We start from the raw sequence: 21,792 nt of genomic DNA, 5'->3' as shown, positions 1-21,792 counted from the left end.
AAAAACACCCAAGCATTTTTTCTCACTATGAATTGGATGAAATCCTATCCTTTTCCTGATGCTTACAGAAAAATGATACCTGTCATTGTTTCAGGTTGATATGTATCTTGCAAAAGATGTGATGAACATATAGTAGTGGTCTGTGTACCTACACCCACTCTTACTTAGAATAATTAAGCAGGCTTGTTTATCTGTAAAAAATCAATTTTCCACAAAAAAAGGTTGTATGTTTCCCTAGCTGTATGATATGTGGATTGAGAACACAACACCGCTCTCCCTCCCTATCATCTTAAGAGTGGCAAGCTGGCAGCTGCTTGGAGGAGTTCACATACTATTTTGTTACCTGGAGATCCACAGGAATTGCTAAAAAAGGCTTTAGGGAGCTCAGGGTTGCACTGCAGCAAAACACTGAACTCCTGCCACTTCTCTACCCTTCCTCTGTTGCAATACCATGGTTCACAAAGGCTGCTCTGCTGCAGGACTAGCCACTTACTTGCTGTCTGGGCATACCCCATCTTGCTGTATGCCCCCAGAGAATTGTAAGATGCATTTGATCTACGTGTTATGCTATTTTGCCTAAAGAGCAAAAATGTGTTGAGTTCCTGATCCTATTTCCTCCATAAATGGTCAGACAACTGCATATTATTCTACACTGTGTATCAGCCCCTTAACATAAGTGGTTTGGAGGGCTTTATGTCTACTTATATGACAAGGAAGAATTATACTGAACCATCACCTTTCCCTTCCAAGCAGTTCCTTCTGGCATTTATTCCTGCACTCCGTGAAAAGGGAATATAGGCCAGTTACTATATAACTCATAGGCTTGTGATCATAGAATAGGATTGCAGCTGCATGAGCAAAAAAATCCTGTGACATGAATTCTACTCCCAGTCAGTTGGCAGTTGCTCGCAAAAAAAGCTTAGTCTGGTTTTAACTAAGAGTGGTTTTCTCCATGATGTCACGTTTGATAGCTAATGTCAATGTAAGGGGAATAATGAAAAAGAGACTACTCAGAGCATCCAGAAAAGATCCATTTTCCTGATATTTCCTCCTAACCTGTTTTGAGGATTTCGAGGTAATTTGGGGTATCTTTTTTCAGACTATAGTATTGAAGGTCATTTATCTTTTCATCAAAATCAACTATATATAAATACAAGGCAACACTTATCCTATTCTAATCTCACTCATTTGTAAGTAATGGTAAATATAATAGTTAAAAAAATTATTTCCCACCTATTGGGTTTAAAAATGACTAAAATGAAGCAATTATTCAGTTTCAACGTAATTTTAGTTTGAAAACCAAAGTTTCATATGAATGAAGCGGTACAGTTTTTTAAATACCATTCAGATTTTAATTTGCTCTAATAAATACGACCCCCACCACTCTTTTTTAAAATTCTGCTTTAACTTATGGTTTCATTTTCTGGTTGTGTAGACAGGACTCAGGAACTGGTGAATTATTTTACAAATTATTAGAAACACAGACCAGATTCTGTTTAACTGGGGAAAAAATGACAAAGAATCGTACAGAGCGTCTGGATCTGGCAATGAGTCTTGCTGTGTTGAGCTTGCTTTTCTTCTGTGATTTTTTTAAACCCAAACTTTGAATTCCAGCTGGCAAATTCAGTATATTACATGCTTTGTTTTTGATAACACAATGTACACTATAAACTGTATAGTCCTGCGGCAGTGGGAGAATTTGGAAAGATTATTCTAAATTGCAAAAATATGTCTAAGATTTATACAGGTTAGCTCAGAGATATGCAACATGTTTCTTTTGTTTCCTGAGTAGTACACTGGTTAGATTCAAAGATAACCTCAGAACATTAGTTTATACAAATATAGAAAAACATGCAAACATTAAACACTTGTTTAAAGACAGGAGAGGACTTTGACAAATGTAACATCTATCTTTCAAACCTATCATTTCTTAATGGTGAAATGAACTAATAATTTGTTCATTTCTCAAGATCACATTTGAACAATATGCAAGCCCCAAATGCTAGATAATCTGTGGCCTCATGGTTTGTAAATGTTTTCTCTTTCTCTTTGTTGGAAGCTATTCACAATGTCACATGTAGGCCAAAAAATAATAAATGTCCATTTTTATAAGCATCTCAGAATAAGTACGTATATATTTTTTATTTTAGTCATTCTTCTAAGGTGACAAAAACATATGCATCTGTGTATTTAAGGGGACCTCTTTAAACACTCCATTGGGAAAAACTGTCCCAATGAAGACAAAAGTTTTTTAAAAGTTTCAATAACATTTCATCATCACAGAACTTAGTTTATAAGAGACAGTATTGCTTTTTTTTATTCTTTTTTTTAGCAGAAACGTATCCTTCTCATAGATGAGAAACTATCCCCTACTGCTTTGCATAGCACTTATTGATGGTAAAAATATTTAGTAGTAATCATGGCCATACAGTAAATACAGCGGTTAGGCACATCCATCTACTAACAGTATATATGTCTGTTCCTTGAACGAAGAATCCAGAATTCAGCTGACATGATATAATAATGCCCAAAGATGTTTCTGTGGGGGCGTCTACATCTGCCCCTATGGCACCGTTGTTACAGCCCCGTCTTTTAGTACTACCTCTTTCAAAGCAAAGGTCTTTTCCATACTTGCTCTTGGAAGCACTAAATGATGGCACGGTAACAGCCCAGGCTGCGCCGTCCACATGGTGCATGGTTATTTTTAGTTGCTAGATTGCCCTAGCGATGCGCTATACTGAGGGAGTGCGTCGCTACGGCGACACAGCTGCGGCATCACAGATTTTGCCCACCAACACCACATAGCCATAGTGCGTTGCTACGGTGACATAGCGTCACATGCAGTCACACCCTGTGTGTCCAAACTGCCATATACTATCATCCACCTATGTATATCCATAGTATTTGTTATTTCAGACTTATGGCAGTTAAGGGTTTTGGTAAAAAGAATTCACTGGCATGATAAGAACTCAACTAGTGGCAAGAAAAGTAGCCAATAGCTAAATAAATAAATAAAAATGATAGATTTCCTTTTAGACTGATGCTCATATATATTATATATACTTGTAAAAGTGTTTACGGTTTTTATTTGGTTAGTTGGTTTTTGGTTTGTTTGATTTTTTTTTTTTTTCCTGGAGATCTCACAGTTTTTCAAGGTCTCTTTTTATAGAGAAAAAAATGAATGAGAAATTAAAACACCATATCGTATTTTTGTGTCTATGGTGATTCTCGGTTAATGTAAAATAGTTTACAAACTTTATATGCATTCTTAAAACAAAGTACTAATTAAATCAAGTAGGATGGATGTACAAAGTTCTGAGGCTGGTGGCTGCGAGTTAATCTTTCAGACCACAAGACACATGGATAATCCTGGCACAGATTTAGCAGGTCTGCCTTTATGTTAAAATGTATGCGTGATAAAAATATATGACTGAATAAGATTTTTGTGGCTAGCAGTTTTTCATGCCAGTATGACTGCCTTAGATGTTCGGTAAAATTGATTGTTTTGCTGGTATATGCAGAATGAATTAATAACTTTTTTCAAAGATTTTTCCATGTGTTTCTTTGCCATTGTGCAAAATACTTGCGACTATTTTTGCAAATGCAGGTGTTTATTGAAGAGAACACAACCACTGCAGGTGTATATTAAATATTTGCTAAAAGTAAAGATATTAGAAAGAAGCAGTGACTAACATTTCCACATTTTTATCTATATTTACATCTTTTGGAATTTCTATGAATCCAAATGCTAAACTTCACATCAAGTAAAAGATTTAAACTAGAGTCAATCAAGGAATACATTTGATCACCCATTAGGAAATAAGTGTTGCTCATCTGGAATAGAAAAGGAATATAGTTTTATAGAATCAAAAGTTATCCTTAAATGTTTTTAGTAGTATCGTAAAGAAATAAGGATGTTTTAATTTCTGATTTTCCAGCTCATGGGTCATATTTGACCAACTGCTTTCAGTAGAAGACATGCCACTTTGTTGAACTATTTAGGAATCAAAAAGACTGTCTTAATTTAAAACAAGGAGCCTTTGTTTTAGTTGGTGACTGCCTTGTGAAATTTTTCAGTTCTCAGCGGGTTAACCAGGGAACAGGGGCAGAGTCATAATTGGCCTATTTAGAGTATTTTGCATGTGAATAGTGTGTTAGTGAAGCATTACTAAGTCTGTTGTGAGTGACATGGTGATTAGAATTTAGATTAGGGAAAACACATTCTGTACTTTATCAAGTACAGTAATTAGTTCAGTCAGTAAAAGTTGATTACAAGTAACGATAAAGTTAGATTTTTGGTACTTAATTTTAAAATTTCTTTATTAAATGGTAAATTTGTTCTTAATATAAATGGTAGTATCTACACCTGTTTTATTGCATATCAGAATAATTAAAAGAACAATGTGTTCAATGCAGAGTATAATCAGGGGATTTATATATTATGGGTAAGTTTCAATGTAGTTTATAGCAAATAGAACATTACTATGAGAAAACTGTTCTTCTGTCATAGTCTGTTAAAGATTTATAATTTCTCTTTTCTTATGGTCAGATACTGTTTCCTACTGTTTCGTAGAAACCATCGTCCTTCTGTGACTAAGTAAATTTTGAATTTGCTAGTGTGCATCTCGTTAGTTAATAATACAGACATAAACTGGATATACTGAAAGTCCTCTGCGGCGGCTGCTGCTGCTACTATACAATAGATTTAATTGTTTTTGTTTTTGTGTCTTTTTCAATAACCTGGCAAATTAACCATTTTTTTTAGCAATGTATAATTGTATTTTCATGTCTTAATCACATACTGTGTACCTGGTGTGTATATTTTTATATTGCATCAAATTGATATATTTGATTCACGGGCATGACAAAATTTCCAATGTTGGGATAGACAATGAAGATATTTTAATACACATTGAACCGTAAGATTAGCAACAGAATAAAGTTATTTTTTTTTAGTTTTGTATTGCTAAAAATAGAGACAGCGGCTCATTTTTTTGCTGTGAAGAAAGTGAACAGCATTCAAATATATTTCCTTAATGTACCTCCAAAAGTTTGCGTTGAACAGTTATTTAATTGGAATAAAAAAGAATGATGTCTATTTTAAATATAAATGATTTGATTGTTAAGTGAGCTACTCTAAAATTGTTTTAAGGAAAGGAACAGACACTCAACTGCAAACATGTTGTATTGTCTCCTATAAAATGTTTGCCTCCTGCGGGTTTCTTTATTGTATTTATTTTAAGGAATAAAAAGTAACAAATGATGGGAAAAGTTAATTTAATATATACATTTTTAATATTTTTTCAGCAAAGTCTCCTTGGAGGTGACATGGATATTGGTAACCCAGGAGCTCTCTCACCAACCAAACCTGGCTCTCAGTACTACCAATATTCTAGCAATAACCCCCGAAGGAGGCCTCTTCACAGTACCTCTATGGGTGAGTCTCTTTGCTTTGTATATTTTTTCCCCAATTTGGAAAAATAATTATATTTTCACTCTATTTAAGAAGAATTTAAAGTAAAAAGAGTAATTTACAGAATCCTCTCATACTTCCAGTTAGCAGTATCATGGGTTTTTTTTAAAATATTCGCTGATTCCCTGTGTTTACTCCCTTTGTTGCCTGTGCAGGAATCCTTTTTAAAACAAAACAAAACAAAACAAAACAAAAGAAAGAAAAAAATCTTTTATTTTAGACAAAACCATGTAAAGAAGGAACAAATAATCTAACACCCCATAAACCAAACATTTGCGGTTTTCCAGAAACTTTATACTAGGCTGACTGACTTGAATAAAGAGTAATGGTGTCCATTACTAAAGCACTGAGAAGAGAGCCGAGAGCTTGTTGTTTGGCAAAATTGTGTGAAAAGTCTGTCTCTTATACTGATAGTATTTTATCTTTTATTTCCAGAAGTACAAACAAAGAAAGTTAGAAAAGTTCCTCCAGGTTTACCATCATCAGTAAGTACTGCTTGATAACATCGCTTTTGTGTGCGTCCTTATGTTTATTTGATGGGGGGGGGGGCAGAAGCGAAGCTGATTCTCAGTGCAAAGAGCATTTATCAGTAAAGACCTTAGACAAGGTAAGAAGAGTCTAAAAATCCTGTCACTTGTCCAATCTTTGAAGTGATTAATTGCACAAGGAAGACAAACGTGGATTGGTCATGTTGATTTCAGCAGGGCAGATTCTAAAGAACGGGCTGGAAAGATGCCTAAAGTTCAGATAGTTTTACCTGTACGTGGGTCTGGATAGAATGAGCATTAGTTTCACGTGTTGGTTAACTTCTTTGTCAGTGTGATGATGATTTATGGATTTGCATGTTAAAAGAGATTTGTGGAGAGGATTTATGAGAAATTTACATGGGTCTCAGCCCAGAATTCAGGGAGCATATCTTTATTTTCTAGTGAAGTATCTGAATTAGGGCTGTAAAGGTAACTGCATCATTTGCTGTCTGCATGTGTAATACCAGGTGTCAACCAACGGAATCCAGCTGTTACCAAAAGCATTATGGGTTATTTAATAAAGATATAGCTGATAATTGCCAACGTTTCCTCTCCCCCCCCCACAATATGATATATTCTTGCAAAGAATATCCTTGATTAATTCTTTGTGAAAAGAAATGTGGGCACTATCCCAGACAAACAGATGCATCTTTTTCAATGTTTACCTTCGAATCTATATCTCATGCAATCAGAAGCTGATATTTCTGTTCAGGTGTCTGAAATCCTTTGTTTTGTGAGCCAGATATTTTTAGTATTTGTATTTTTCGTTCTCTAATAAGTAACAAATTCTTTTTTTTCTGAAAAATTGAAAAGAACATACATTCTATCTTTTAAGAATAGTTATCTAAGAGTAGGGTATTATCAATTTATAGCAGCCTTAAAAAGAAATGAAAAGATATTACAGTAAGTATATCTTGTAAGTATTAGCACAGCTGAAAAGGGTATTTTACTCAGACTTTCCTCTTACTTTGATACATGGCGCATGGGATCTGTGTTACTTCTGGGCTAGAAATGTATCAGATGAATTTTCAAATCAATGACTATAAACAAATAGTAAACCAGACACGAAAAAATTGATCTGACAACCATATTTACTTGATCTACAAATATGGGTATTAGTAAGAGTTAAGTGTTAATTGGTCTTGCAAAATATGTGAATAAATTGGCATATTAATTTAAGATTTTTTTCTTTTGTTTTTACTGTAAATCACTTACTAAATCATTTACTGCAATTGGAGATTAAACTGATATACTTTAAATGGGCTTCATTTCATCTTGTGAATATGACAAAGGGACCCTCACTGATTCAGGAATAATAAAACTGTAACCTCAGCACTAGAGACATGCATGAATATCATCATTTCAATACACCAAATATCGGGCTCCTGATGATATTACACGACATCCCAGATATGAATGTTATCATTTTATATATGTTGGAATATAACAATTGTGAAATTAAAGGTGCTAAAAGCTTAATACTAGGCAGTTTTTTTTTAAATTAAAAGGTAGATACTATACATGCATTTTGAGTTTACTTAACTTTCTGGCTTTAAAGAAATAACTAATATCTCCCCTGCCAAAAGGTTTTTATGAGTACTTTTATGCTTCAAGTTAGCGGTGGATTTAATTTAGATTAAACTTTAGCTTTTAATAGCCTTTATGACAACTTCAAATGATATATTCCTCACAGCTGTTTACATTTTGAAGCCAGCCAGTACATAATGTGGATAATATTAAACACAGTCGAATGTACCTTTGAATGTTCTGGAAAGGCAGAAAAGCTTTGTGCTGTAAAAGCCACATACTTGACGGAAGGCAAAAATACTTAAAGATGCAGTGCCTTATTTTCAGTTTTCTAAAAATGAACTCTTAGCTCTTTCTAGTACCCAGAATTACACTGGTTTCCTTTTAATACATGGGTAAGTCTGCGTGGTATAATGCCCATTTTTTTCTCTGCTTTATCACACTCAGACAACAGTTTTCCACAATTTGTTACTATTTCAAAAATATTTCCCCATACACAGTTGCCTGCTTCAGGACAGTTATATTGATGTGCATGGATCCTTGCTATAAGGAGGAAGTCTGAGTATGATGGCACCTGCTATCTACTCTTACTGTCCCAGTAAGGTTGGCTGATGTTTCTATTAGGAACAGCTACATTCAGGGTCTAAAAACTCTGCTGTGAGCAAATTCTACCTCAAGAGTCAGAAACAATTGTTATATTGTTTGCTGAAGGGTCTCAAGCACTTTGCTTCTTTTAATTATTTTCTAAGAAATCTATTAATACGCAGAATTGAAGTACTTAACTACTCTATCATCCTTAAAATTAATAATTTAAAATAATATTTTGGTTTTTTCTCATCCAAATCATTCTTAATGTGGACTACCCTCTTTCAGTATTTGAAATTGCCTTTAGCCAGGTTCCCCATTAATTCAAATATTTGTGGGGGGTGGGGGTTAAACGCAAACTGTTATCATCTCAGAACATAGGAAAATTTACATGTACAGCGTGTACACTAATGTGAATATATATATCTATATGTGTGTTTGTATTCTTAGAAAGGTATAACACTGCTATTGGATAAATGGATACATAAAAATATAGCCTTGTTCTCTACATTGATATATGTTGTAAAATGTAATTAAAAACTCAATAGATTCTGAATGAGCCACTGTTTTTCTCTTCGATGTTATAAAAGAGTCAGAATATATTTAGGTGATACATCTTGTCACATTAGACCACCAGGACTATTATGCTAGATAAACAATATGCATTTATAAATTGGCTAAATAGATTATACTGTGCTTAGCTGACAGGATAAAAATATGACCATCTTTATCTTAAAATACTTCATTTTTAATATTATTTATACCTTGCATTATAGAGATTGTTCTGAGAACAGCTATAGTAGGTTTATGTATTAAGACTTTTATAGAACATGTGTATGATTAACTATAATAAATGCTGTATTAACTTTCTGGCTGTCACCAAAAAAAGATGGTTTATTTTGACAGCAAAGGAAATTAAACTATGAAAATAATAGTAAGGGTCCAAGTTGAAAGTAGAATCAGGAAGTTTAGCGTTAAAGCTGAAATATTATCCTTAAAAATCCCCCCTATTGTGACTAGATGCATTCCAAACAGCAAATGATCTGCCCTGTCTTTATTCAGACACTGCACTGGCTGGGGGGAGAGGAGGGGAGACGTAAGTCTGGCCTTCATAGCGAGTCTTCAGTCTGACAGACTGAATGAATGACACTTTTCATCTTAGGATCTCAAAGCACTTAAGAAAAACTTTGTAGCTGAGCCCATTTTCCCACTGAAGTGCAGCCACCACGGAGGGCTGAAAATACCATTTATCGTACAATTGGGCTAGAATAAAACTTTGGAAGCCTAAAAATTAGACTTAAACTGGGATATAGGTCTCAACCCATTGTACCTCATGTCAAAACCCTCTATATTTACCATATGTCATGTTAACTAAACAACCTCCCTGGGTAATCAGTATGCCACTTCATATAGACTGTTCAAATTATCTCTATCCAACATATTCATAGTGCCCTTTGTGAAGAATATCTCCTCTTCTCCTGTCTTCATGGTTTCAGGAGCTTGCACTGATTTGAAGTTTCATAATTTGAATGCGTTTTCCACATCATCAGTTTGATGTAAGTTTCAAAGCATCGGACTGTGGGAGTCGGGAGACCTAGGTTTCACTCCAACCTCTGCATTACTCTGTTAAGGCACGGCTCAGTTTCCCATCAATAAAGTGAGAAAACAGTACATGTTTATTTACAGTGTAATATCTTTGGGGAAGGAATCTCTCTTTCTTAAACCAGATTTACACTACAGATTTCAAATGACATTGCTAAATCAGTCAGGAGTGTGAAGAAATACTACCCCTGGCCAATATAGCTGAGCCAGCAGAAGCTGCTAATGTCGATGGAATTATACCAATAAAAGTTCAGTTTTACAGGCTTATCTTGTTTTTTTCCCCCATAATACAGGATGGCTTTTACTGTACCAGAACAGAGAGCAGGTTTGCTACTGTAGCTGCATCCACACTAGGAGTGCTTTGCCAGTATAATGTATTCCTATTTTGGTAAAGCACTTCTAGTATAGAGAAAACCTATATACTTGTGCAGTGTCTAGCATAAGAAGACTGTAATTTTTATTTGGACCTGTAGGTATTACCACAAAAATCAGTACAATACTCACCTTTGTAAAGTACATTGTAATCCTTCAAGGAAATGCTCTCTGTAAGAGTAAAGTATTGTTGCTATCCAGCAAGTTACAGTCCATACTATTCTTGATTCTTTCGTATTGGCATTTTCTTATCCTTGGTTTTCTCCCAAGTTTCCTTTATCTTTTAATCTGAAGCTTTTAACCATTATGGTCAACTGTAGTTTCATCTTATTTGTTCTTTTTCCTAATATCTATATATAATAAAAATATATAATGATACATTAAGTGTCCATCAAGTTAATCTTGACATTGCTTATTTTCTTGTCTTGGCCACTGGAAAACTGAGTGCAAAATACAGTGAGCTGTGCTGTCCTCATATTTTCATATGTGGATGAGCTGAACGTTTGGTGTAAGACTAGGTAATATTCAAAAGTGAATCCTGGTTCTTTTCTTAACCCTGGATCTCCTGGGTACCTAGAAAGTAAAACTTTAGGGCTGGCTAAGCTATCTTTCCATCACCAAGGACTCCCATCACCCTCAAGCAGCCAACTAAACACATTTTGTATCTGCTTTGCATGTGTTGAGACCCAAGATATCCCACTGAGGTCTGAGATCAAAAAGGCCATTTGTTAGTCACCTCCCTGAGAAAGAGCTGTTTGAACTAGATATTTTTGTTCTGATGATTTGTGTTGTTATAGTATGCATGATATTAAGCACCTGCTCTATCCTCCGCACTGGATAAGATATATTCTATGCCTCTATGAGTTTACAGTCTATACTGGATACAGACAAAATGACTACAGCTTATGATATACCAGATGAAGGTTTTGCCTCTATCTCTATGGGCTTGTCAGGACACTTCTTGAAATACGTTTAAATAGGGAAGTGAATGGACAGTAGTGACAATGCCATTCCAAGCACAGGATACAGACTGGATGAAAATGGGCATATAAGAAAAAGAAGAAAGCAAGAGTTAAAAGTCAGGCTAGAATTGATAGGTACTATCCACAATAGTGCCTTTGCACCATGGAGCCAAGGGTCAATGAAGTTCTTGGTTGCCCAGATATAAAATCTATTGGGAGACCTTCCAGGTATAAACAAACAAAAAGCTGAGGGTATCAAGGTAAATTTAAAAGGCCTGAGAAATCACCCTCTGATGATGAGGATTCATGTTGTTTATGCATAAGGCATCATCATTAGTTTGGTATGGCTTTGAACTAAATGGGCAAAAAGTTAAACACAACTGTCAGAATAGATAGTCAAGAATGCAATACACCTGAATTCCAGTCCTACGGTAAGATCAGGGGTGATTGGGATTGAAGAGGGAGAAGCTGGGAAAAAAAGAGAAATCAGGACTTTATCCCTGCATACTCACATGCTCACAGACTGTTTAACTCCTGAGAATGAAGTCAGGTTTCTAATAGTGGATGCTTTAAAGCTTGTTACATTTCCCTGAAATAAAGCATTGAAGTTGTATGAGCTATTCTACTTAGTTGTATAAGCAGATCTGCACAGTCAAGGCATTTTCTGACAGGGCAGGGACACAAAATGACCCAGCTTAGATCAAAGGTAGACAGGCATTAGGACCCAGCCGTTGCCACCACTGCCTCTCCCCTCTGCAGCTGTGGCATGGTGTGGCAACGCACCTCTCCACCACAGCCTACATGCCCACCAGTGTAGCGGCACAGGGAGACCTCTGTACTGCCGAACGCTGCTGAAGCCAGGGCTCAGCAGGCTGGGTCCGGCTTGTGGACTATAGGTTGTCAACCCCTGTACTAGATAGCTTAAGTAATATGTTTTCTTTTGTCGCAAGTATTTTTTGTTTCCCGCGTAGAATGATGTTAGTCATATAAAAAGCATTATCAAATGCAATAATAGTATCATTTACCGGTTCTTAATCTGTTCCATACAAAGACACCCCTTTTCCCATTGGGACCACCCTGTGTCCCCTTGCCCATCTAGCTGGAGCATCCCGTCAGTTCTGTTGGAAGGCCGGGTAGGTGTAACACTTGGACACCTGTTCATGGCCTGTCTGTGCAATACCAGTTTAAAGATCTGTACCATACTCAGTCCCCAGACAGCAAAATTAGAAAAAGTTGGTTCTGATCACCAAGAATTCAGAAATGTTGAACCACTTTCAGGGAAGTCCTGCAGTCTTGTCTGAACTCAGGTACTTAAAAACTTTGTAACATGAGCACCGGAAAATTACAGGACCAACAGTAGTTCCTCATATTGACTGACCACTGGTTCATATAAAACAGTCATAAGTCTAGCTTTTATCAAAGTTCTCAGTTTTAACAGCCTCATCAAATACCTTTTCCTGGTCCACTGGCAGCATCTTTGCCATGACAGCTGTTTGGCAAATTGGACAATGAATCCAAATGGCTTGGAGTGCGGTCCTAGTCACAAGGCTGCTGTGTTTTGCTGTCATAACCTGAATACCATCAGTGCACATACAACAAATACTGGGTGCCTTCCCACCCAGACAAGGAAATATTGGAAGTTGGGCAAAAGACAACACAACTGTAGTTTCATTCAATTGCAGAGTTTTCACTGATTGTAAAATCACACCAGCAATTCCAATAAGTGGCAGCCAAATAAAGTTAGCAAGTTAAAAAGACTCTGTAGCGACTCTGTAAAGACTCTGTAGTGTCCTGCTTCTAATGGGCAGAAAAAATACGTTAAATGTACAGATTATGGTTTGAGATTTTGATTTTGGTAAGCAGCTGATTCTGTAAAGTGAGATGCAAATAAAAAGTGGACAATGTATATAGTACAATGCTGTCAGCATTTGGTTTTGTGGGATTGATTCTGATATGCATCTGATTATATTAATTGACATTCTAATAATCAGCGGACACTGTATTGAGAAGTAAAGGCTTGCCTGAACTCTGCTAAACAGCTGCTCTTGAACACCTGCAACTATGTCATGAATTCACCAGCTGACTGCATCATTGGAGAAGGAAACTGCTATGAATTGTCTGAAGATCAGGAAAGCATATCCCACATATAGGGCATAAATGGCAGTTGGTATTTCCTCAAGTCTATGAGGGTTAGTAGTGGTATGATGCTCAAATGACTTTCATGTTTATACAGTTGCCATTTAATTTAAAATCGTTTGTCTCCATCTCTGGAATATCTGTGTACACAGCCCAGAATCCTTAGCCAGTTTCTGCAATAGCCCTTTGATGTATCATGGCAGTGGACAAGCATTTTAGTCTGCGTCCATCAAAGAAAGTCAGACTAGAATGCATATAAGAAGGTGACTGTAACTACATGAAGATTAGAGTATTTTTATGTGTGTTTTTTTCTTAAGCATGGGGAAGAAGGAGGGACTTATGACTTCTCAGGAAAGCATGATATGTAGGTTAAAAAGCCATTTTTTTACTAGCTATTATTTCTACTAGCTGCCATTATGGGAAGACCCATATAAATATCAGGGGGAGAAGTTGCAACTAGATCAGTTTTGGCTATTTTCCTAAGCAATGCTGTAAGACAGGAGTTTTCAACCTTTTTTTGGTTGGTGTACCCCTGGCGACCAGTCCAGAAGCAGGGAGTCCCCCGGCCAGTCAACAACTGTGTGCGTGTGTGTGTGTGTGTGGGGGGGGGGGGCGTTGCCAATAGTGAAACCAGAAATGAGGTGGCAAACCTGGAAGCGCCAGTGGTGAAACTATAAGTGCCCTCTGCACTGCTGCTGCGTACCCCTGGGGGGCTTTCCATGTACCCCCAGTTGACAACCCCCATTGTAAGAGGAAGCTTTTGCCCTGAAGAATTAAGGTCAAACTAAAAGCTGGGGAGAAGGTAAATATTGTTTCTGTTTAATTGATAAAGAAAAAGGTATAAAGAAATGAAATGGCTTCTGAAGTGGCCCATATAAAGTCTGTGAAAGTGTCAAAGAGCTGACACAATTCTCCACAATTCCAGTTTTAACCACAAGAGCACCCACCTTTCTTCCGTGCATTTCAGCATTGTCCTAAACCTTCTCCTGAACAACCCAGTTCTGCCAAACGGGGGCGGGTTTCAAACTAATTTGGATAAGTCTGTTTCCTCTTGGTTCAAATACCTCTTTTGCTGCCTGTAGTCTACCCACTATGAAATCTGTCTTCCAAAAGTAACAGTATGATGAGTTCTCAACATCATCACTGCTGGCAGTATCTTCTGGGCCGGATGCCATCTTCAAATATCATGCATTCGGGGCTTCCCTGGGGTTAGAAGTGTGCGGTGTGTTCTGGATTGTCACTGACCCAGGGAAAGCCTGAAGTACTTGAAGTGAAAATGGCAGCTGGCCTAGCAATGAATGCCAGCCTAGCTAAGAATCCGTTATGGGTCTGGTAGAATATCAGCAAAGGTAGTGGGATCTGTTGGGGAAGGAAAGGATCTTCGGTTAAAATGGAAAGAGGGGAAAGAAGTATGGCAAGATGGACTGAGTTAGGAAATGCATGCCAGGGACATCAACTAGAGCTAACAGTACTCAGAAGGATAAAAGGAGAATATGGGATTGTGTGGGAGTACTTCAGCAGCAGATAAAGAAGAAAGAACTTCTCTGAAGAGCTTGGTAGAATATTTTATATAATTCAGAATTATTAAATTGTTCAAGAAATACCGGAATGATCAAGTGAGGGCAGAGAGGTATATAGCTTAGTCCAGAGCTGTTTGACCAGTAGATTTTGTAATATGCTGCTTCTGAGCGCTGTTTAGGCCTCCCTTAGTTAGTAGTACTGTTGATATTGTTAGTAGTACTAACTTGTGTACAGCTGATAGCAGCAAATGACACATCCTCTTTGCTCTGAAATCCCACTCCCACTGGACCAGGTTATATACCCCGGTGACCACATTATATACCGTGGTGTTACGGGTCCAGAAATCCGTGTGTGGCCACGTCATGCACTGTGACGTCTGTGCCCGCACTACATGCAATACTGTTTTGCATCCTATTTCTATTCAGCTCAGACAAGGGCGGGATTTAACCTTTATTTCATTTTTTCAAACAAAAAATCTGTTCTTCTGTATTTTCCTTAATTTGCAATAATTCCCCAAACTTTTTTTCAAGTAATTAACTAAGCCGCAACCTATTGTAAACTATTGAAGTAGTTGGCTAGGAAATGACCTGAAATTGTGAGAAATCAGAATTGTATTCCAGAGAGCTGTGTGTAGGTATCTTTTTCTTTTATACAGATTGACATGCAGTTGTCAAGTTGTTGTTGTTTTTCATACTATATTGTACAAAATATTTTAAACACCAAAAAGCATTTGAAAGGAGAAAGCATTTTTCATGCTTTGGTCTAAAGCATTTCACTTCTAAGAGAATGCAATACAAATTAATTTGGTTCAAAATGTGCAAGTTTGTAGGTCCAGCACAGCAATATTCAATAATTATGACCCATTCATAGCTGGTATCATAGGTGTATGATTATTTGAGATTTTTGCTTTACTTGAACATATACTCCCTCTTCAGAGTAATGTAGGTAGTGCAGAGGACAGTGTTTTTCATGGACATAGGGTTCTGGTCAACAAATACAGAGAAAGTCTTAAGGATCTGGTAGAAGTGCAAACTGAAATACTAAAAACAACCAGCATTTTTTTAAGGCAGCACTTTCTGAAATGCTGTTTATTCGCTGTGCCGCTCTAGTATTCATTGTATAGAACCATGCCTTTTAGAGCTTAGCTGTGGGGAGTTTGTACATATTCCTAGGGGTAAAATGTGGCGTTTTAACCATAATGTATCCCCCCCCGCCAAATTTAACATTTTTTTCCTCTAAAGTTTCATAAAGCATATTTATTTCTTCTTGCCGCAATGACTCTAAAACTCCACTTCTAATGAAGTAGAATGAAAGACTGCACTTTTACTTTATGGTAAGTGTACATTTAGAGCAGTTGCTTCTTGAAGCAAGAATAAAAATGAGCAAAATTGTCATTTGGACCCAGGTTTGCCAAATGTCCATTAAGGCCACTGGAATGTACGTGCAATCTTAGCCATTGCAGGAGTTCACTATTCTTTTCTTTTTTATCCTGTAATTAAACGTACAAATAGAAAAAGAAAATAAAAGAATATTTGTAAGTTCCATCTTTTGAACCATATTCTGCCTGCAGTTATCTCATTTTTAACTGCAGTTCTTTCGGAGGCATTCAGGAGACTTTCATAAGTGTAAAATTTAGCCCTTAATTTTAGCTGTGAACTTAGGAGTTAATTTTTAATACGTCTCGTTTATTTCTATATTCACTGACTAGTTTGTAATTCTTCCTTAAATATTCCTCGTGCATTGTATTAATTCTAAGTACTGTCGTCTTCTTAAACGCCTGACTAGCCCAGCTCACTACAAATGTTCTTAGAAAACAGTTAAGATGTAGGCATTTAAATCCATTTGTGTATTAGTTATTTCAAAGCTTTTGTTTTAAATACTGCTTTGGGGCTTCTGTGTATAGGGAGTTATTTGGTCTCTCTCATTTTATCTTTTTTTCTTCCATGTTAGGACCATATGGACACAAAGGGTGGGTCGCGTAAGAAACAACATTAACAAAAAAGTAAGCCAGAAAGTTTAAGGGATCCAGCCAGGATTTAAGTACTTATCAATTTGATCTATTTAAGTTTGTTAGAAAAGTCTTTATGTTTACGTTTCTTTTTATCAGTTATTTTTGCTCTAATGGAGGGTGGGTTTTTTTGCATTTTCACTGAAAAAGTGAATGTGCAAAATGCTTTTGCCACTATAATTAAAAATTGGTGTAAATACCATTAATTAGCATTAATGTTTTAATAGTTAGTTAATATCCATGGAATTTCCTTGGCATAAACTATCTTAGTCTTACAGAACACTTGTGTTTGTGAAGGATATTTTTTTTCAAAGGAATTCAAAATGTTTGGCAATATGAACAGGTTATTTAATCAACAGCAGAGAGAAAAAGAGCCTTAAGCATCTTTACTTGAGCAAGAGATATTATTGTTGGTTGTGTAGCACACAGCCAGGTACCAGGACCTCGTTGTGTTTGCCACTGTACACATCTAGACCAAAAAAAACCCAAAAGAAAACACCGGCTGGTGATTGATCGATAGATATTTAAATCCTTCTATTTCTTCACTTTTAGCCCTTCCCTATCACCGTCTGCCCTCTTGAACTGTACCCATCTTTTCTGAAAGGGCTAAACAGGTTCTCTGTAAAACTTATGTCTTAATAGTCCACAGGAGGTCACTGCTGAGTACCATGTGCCCCCCTTTTCCCTGCAGGGACCAAATGAGTTACTTAAGGAGCACCTTGCAGGAAGCTTGTGGGGCGAAAGACTCAGGGCTGGTGCTTTATCATAATCACTGGCTATTTGCATTTATGTTTCTTTTATTATGATTTAAAGGTTTTTGTATTTCACAAATTCCTGGCAAATAACAGGACTGTTTATCCAGATACTTTAAGTGTACTCATAGATATACTCATTTTCTCACCTTCATTTTTGTGTTAAAATCTCATTTTAAGGCTACAACTAAATTCTTAAACAGGAAAGTGTATCTGTCAACTAGAAACCTAAAGTGGTTTAGATAACTTTTGCGTTTTAAACCAGATTTGCATATTGCACATGATCTGACTATGTTCCCAGATGAGAACATCTTTTCTCTGCCAAAAACAAGCCACAAAGTGACGATGCAAAGTTAAATTGTCTGGTTCAAGTCCAGTTTGGCTGAGCTAACCCCTTCCTCTGAGTGGCCCTAGATTTGTATTTTGGTCTGCAGCAATATGATATTTCTCAGAGAAAGTTTGACGGCCCCTGGGTAGATTGGATTTAGCCAGCCCTCATTTGTTGTCATTGCCACCTTGTGGATTACGAAGAATATTGGTTTTCAGCTGACTTCCATTTAATTTTGGCTCTTTTATTGCAACCACACTTTGGCAATAGTGTGTTAGAGTCCTTAACCAAAAAGATCCTCTAGTTTGCTCTGCAACACCTCATTTCTCTACTCACAGTTCATTTATGATTCTGATGAGAGTGTTTTTTTCAGGAAACACACATTTCACTTTTTGACCTAGGAGCATCTGTTAGAATTTTTTTTTAAAAAAATACTACTTTGGCATTCTGGAAGTGTTAATGTCTTTCATATCTGTTTAATGCTATTTAGGGATATTTATGATCACCTCTTGGTTACTTGGGGTAAAGTGTGTTGCAATTTTTTTCAAACAGACAGGAAAGCATTCATATGAGGAAACAGATTGCTTTAAACATGTGCTTCCTGTGACAGTAAAAAGAACAAATTAGATTTAACACTGTGTAATGAATGCATAAATGTGTACGTTTAAGCTTTTAAAAGCCTTGCATTCCGTTCTGGTCTAAACAAAAATCAAAAGTCACCTATTAAAGAGCAGAAAAATGGATTATAAATCTACAACCAAACCTGTTTATATTTCACAAAGCAATTCTGATGCAATTTGTCCATTGAACCCAGATTTTTTTTCCATTTATGTCTTTTGTATTGGGAAAATTCAGTCTTTCGGGACTTCTTTTCTAAGAACTAATCCAAATAGTGCATTATGGCAATGGAACACACAAAGCAAGGTGTATTTACAACACAAAAAGGCACCTGTGATCCATCAAAAAAAAGGACCAGAAATTTTGTATTGATTATTAAACTCACACAAGTGAGAATATACAGTTACGTAATAATATATTATATTTAAGTAATGAGATTTTCCTTGAGTTGTGTCTAGCCTTTATTAACTACAGAAGATTTGCCACCAACTCTGTATTTTCCCTTCTGTGCTAATCCTACTCCTTTAAGGCTCTGACGTGTAGTCACCAAAGAGCTGGGCAGGGACCTCCCTTGGAGTATCCATAGTTTGGGGACATCTGACTCTTGCATTACACACTGAGGCACTAATATCAAAACAGACTACTTATAGTTGCACAGTAGGATAGTGTTTCTTTTGGCCGACATGCTTGAAATGAAATGGGCATACTGCAGTCATCTTGGCATCAAAGGTGGGATAAAGGAAGCAGGGGGAAGAAAATCAGACTGTGAATGCACTCACAACTGATGGCTAGCTTCCTTTTTTGTGACACTGGTCTGTAGCGAATCTGATTGCTTTCTTTTTTAGGAATAAAAAAAAAAAGCCATCAGTGAGAGTTCGGTGGCCCAGGAAGCAGCCTGGAAGCACTTACTGTATTTTCTCGTGCTGTTGACCTATACTTCATTTCTTCAGGCTACTTTAGCTGCTCTGATATGCTACCAGCACCATGTGCAGAGCGTATACAGTAATTGAATTCTCACTGGAAATATGATTGAAAGGGAATTCCAGCACATAGAATGTATTTTCTAGCATATTAAAAAATAAGGGAAAGCTACAGAATGCTATAAAGAAATATATTTAATTACCACTCACCTATTAGAGGGTGGAACCTCTTCTGAATCATAGCTTTAAGAACTCACTATGAATTATTTTCAATGCCTGCCTTTGCTTCCTTTCATTGTTTTTCTTTTGAGATGCATCTGGAAAAGATTTAAAGGCAGTTTTTCTCTCCCTCTACCTAACTGGTTGCCTCCTGTTTTCTCTTTTTACAGAGAGTTTCTAAAAACATGAAATGGCACAACTATTCAGGTGGAGGGGACAAGTGGGCTTGTGTTTTTCTGTTGACCACCAAACTGTTTCTAAGTCGAGTGGGAATGCCAGCTTATGTGTTTCAGCTGGAATTGACCTGTATTCAGTCCAAAGTTGTCCACAAACAGAGCAAAATGCCAGTGAGAAGGACCAGTTTCTGACAATCCTGAAATTGTAAGGGGCTCTAGGAGTTAGGGCTAGAATGCAGTTTGTTTGATAATTAGTGCACATCTCCGAAGACTTTGAGAGACTCGTGTTTAACCTTTCTGCTATCACGTTCTTACATAAAATGAGCACGCACCTTTTATAATTCTCCAACATTTAAACAAATATTTTTGAACCATCTCTATGCAACAGGTTTCTAAAAGATTTAAAGTCTGCAGTAGGCTTCCAAAAAAACTTCATTTTTCTTATATTTTAAATGTTCTGTTTGTGCAAAATTTTGAGAATCACCATAAGGGCTTCTTTGCATTTTTAATTTAGTAACTAACATATGAATAAATTTGCATATTAATTAGTTGCAGATTAAATCATGCATACATAATTGCCTCCTTACTGTGTTTAATGTTTGTCAAAATCTCCAGCCTGGTTTGATGGATGTCGTATGAAAGATTACAATTTGATGTACCCTTGGAAGTATTTACACCAATAATGCTGGATTCTTAATAGCAGAATTCTCTAGTTATATACAGTTACTAATAAACATGTAAGATAGGTGCATGTCCCTTTTGCCTAGATTTTTTTCCTTGCACCAAGTCATTTACTATTCATAATCATTAATGCATCTCCTAATTATACAGCATATGTCTGTTAACCATTTCATTGCCAATCTTTGGGCTGCAGTGTCTCAATTTTTAATAAAACTTGTATTATTTGGGGCACTCTTTAGTGAATCACTTTGCCTCTAACCTTAGCTATCCCTCCAGCTTCATGTAGGGTGCAATATGTTGAGGAAAAGCTGAAAATATACCTCGTGTTTTAGCACTGAAGTTCAAGAAATGATCTGCACCTAATTAATGGCTGAAGGGTTTTCTTCAGTGGCTATTGCAGTAAATAATGAAGGACATACAAGTACAAAAATATGCAATACTGAAAGCATTGCTAAAGTAATACTAAGTATCATCACCATTAAAAGAAGGAAAGGTGGTACATTAAAAAGACAGATTCTTACTTGCCACACCCTCTTACTTGAAGCAATGAATTTGGCTCGGTATGAACATAACAGAGGGGCACTACTCCTCCTATTTCAATTCATCCCATTGTACTAAAGCATTATCTTCTTCGGTTTTCAAAGCAAGGGGCAGGTTTGCAGATTATACACAAAATGCAACACCTAATATGTAAGAGCTGCCTGTGAACAATTACCCCCATCTTTCCCCATCCTGAAATGGACTGTGATTGCTGATTTAAAAGGGGTTTTCCTCTTGGTTGTATGGAAACTCTAATTCATACTTCCATAATGATTGGATGGCAAGCAATTCAATGCTCAAAAATCTTGAGTTAGTTCCCTAACACACCCCTTTCCCCCTAGCCCTGAATCATAAGAATGGCTAAAAAAACATAAAAGCTTTCAAAGTTTCAGTTTCTGTCGAGGTTCTGGAAACTTTAGAGCACAGTCAGATTGTGTTTTCAAGCTTGTGTCCACAACCAGGAGGGATAGAAACTTGTTTTACTTTTAGTGAAATCTGAACTATTGCATAAGTCCAGGGTTTTCTTATCTGGGGCTTTAGGAAAGAGAAACAAAACTGTTGAGTCTCATGACCCAAAGGCTTGACTACACCGCACTGACTGTAGTAGCGAATGTTTCTCTCTCTCTCTCTTTTTTATTTTCTGGTCTGGATACAAATTATCCACTTCTTAAGGAAGAGCACTTATGTAGGATTTCTGAATAACCATGTTTTGATGCAAAAATCATCTCCAATGTGGTCTTGCATTTAAGTGAGAATTTGAGCAATCAAGAGGAATGCTGGCTCTGTGCTATGACCAAGAGGTGGAAGCTCTCTTCCTTCAGCTCCACCATTTACCTGCTGTAATG

The 21,792-nt window shown here is 36.7% G+C and overlaps 1 protein-coding gene across 16 annotated transcripts in view; it reads left to right on the top strand.

The window, feature by feature from the left end:
• TCF4 (transcription factor 4) overlaps window positions 1–21,792 on the top strand; it is a 348,186-nt gene that overhangs the window by 201,513 nt on the left and 124,881 nt on the right. For all 16 annotated transcript variants that reach the window (XM_090037826.1, XM_090037830.1, XM_090037835.1 and 13 more), the window contains 2 exons: window positions 5,308–5,437; window positions 5,909–5,958. In XM_090037826.1, coding sequence (XP_089893952.1) covers window positions 5,308–5,437; window positions 5,909–5,958 — 180 coding nt within the window. The remainder of the gene's footprint in view (window positions 1–5,307; window positions 5,438–5,908; window positions 5,959–21,792) is intronic.

This window comes from Crocodylus siamensis, chromosome 3 (genome assembly GCF_052110815.1).
Source record: "Crocodylus siamensis isolate JL-2025a chromosome 3, ASM5211081v1, whole genome shotgun sequence".
In the NCBI taxonomy this organism is placed as follows: Eukaryota; Metazoa; Chordata; order Crocodylia; family Crocodylidae; genus Crocodylus; species Crocodylus siamensis.
Note: the sequence above shows the minus strand (reverse complement) of the source record. Positions and strands in the feature narration are given on the sequence as shown.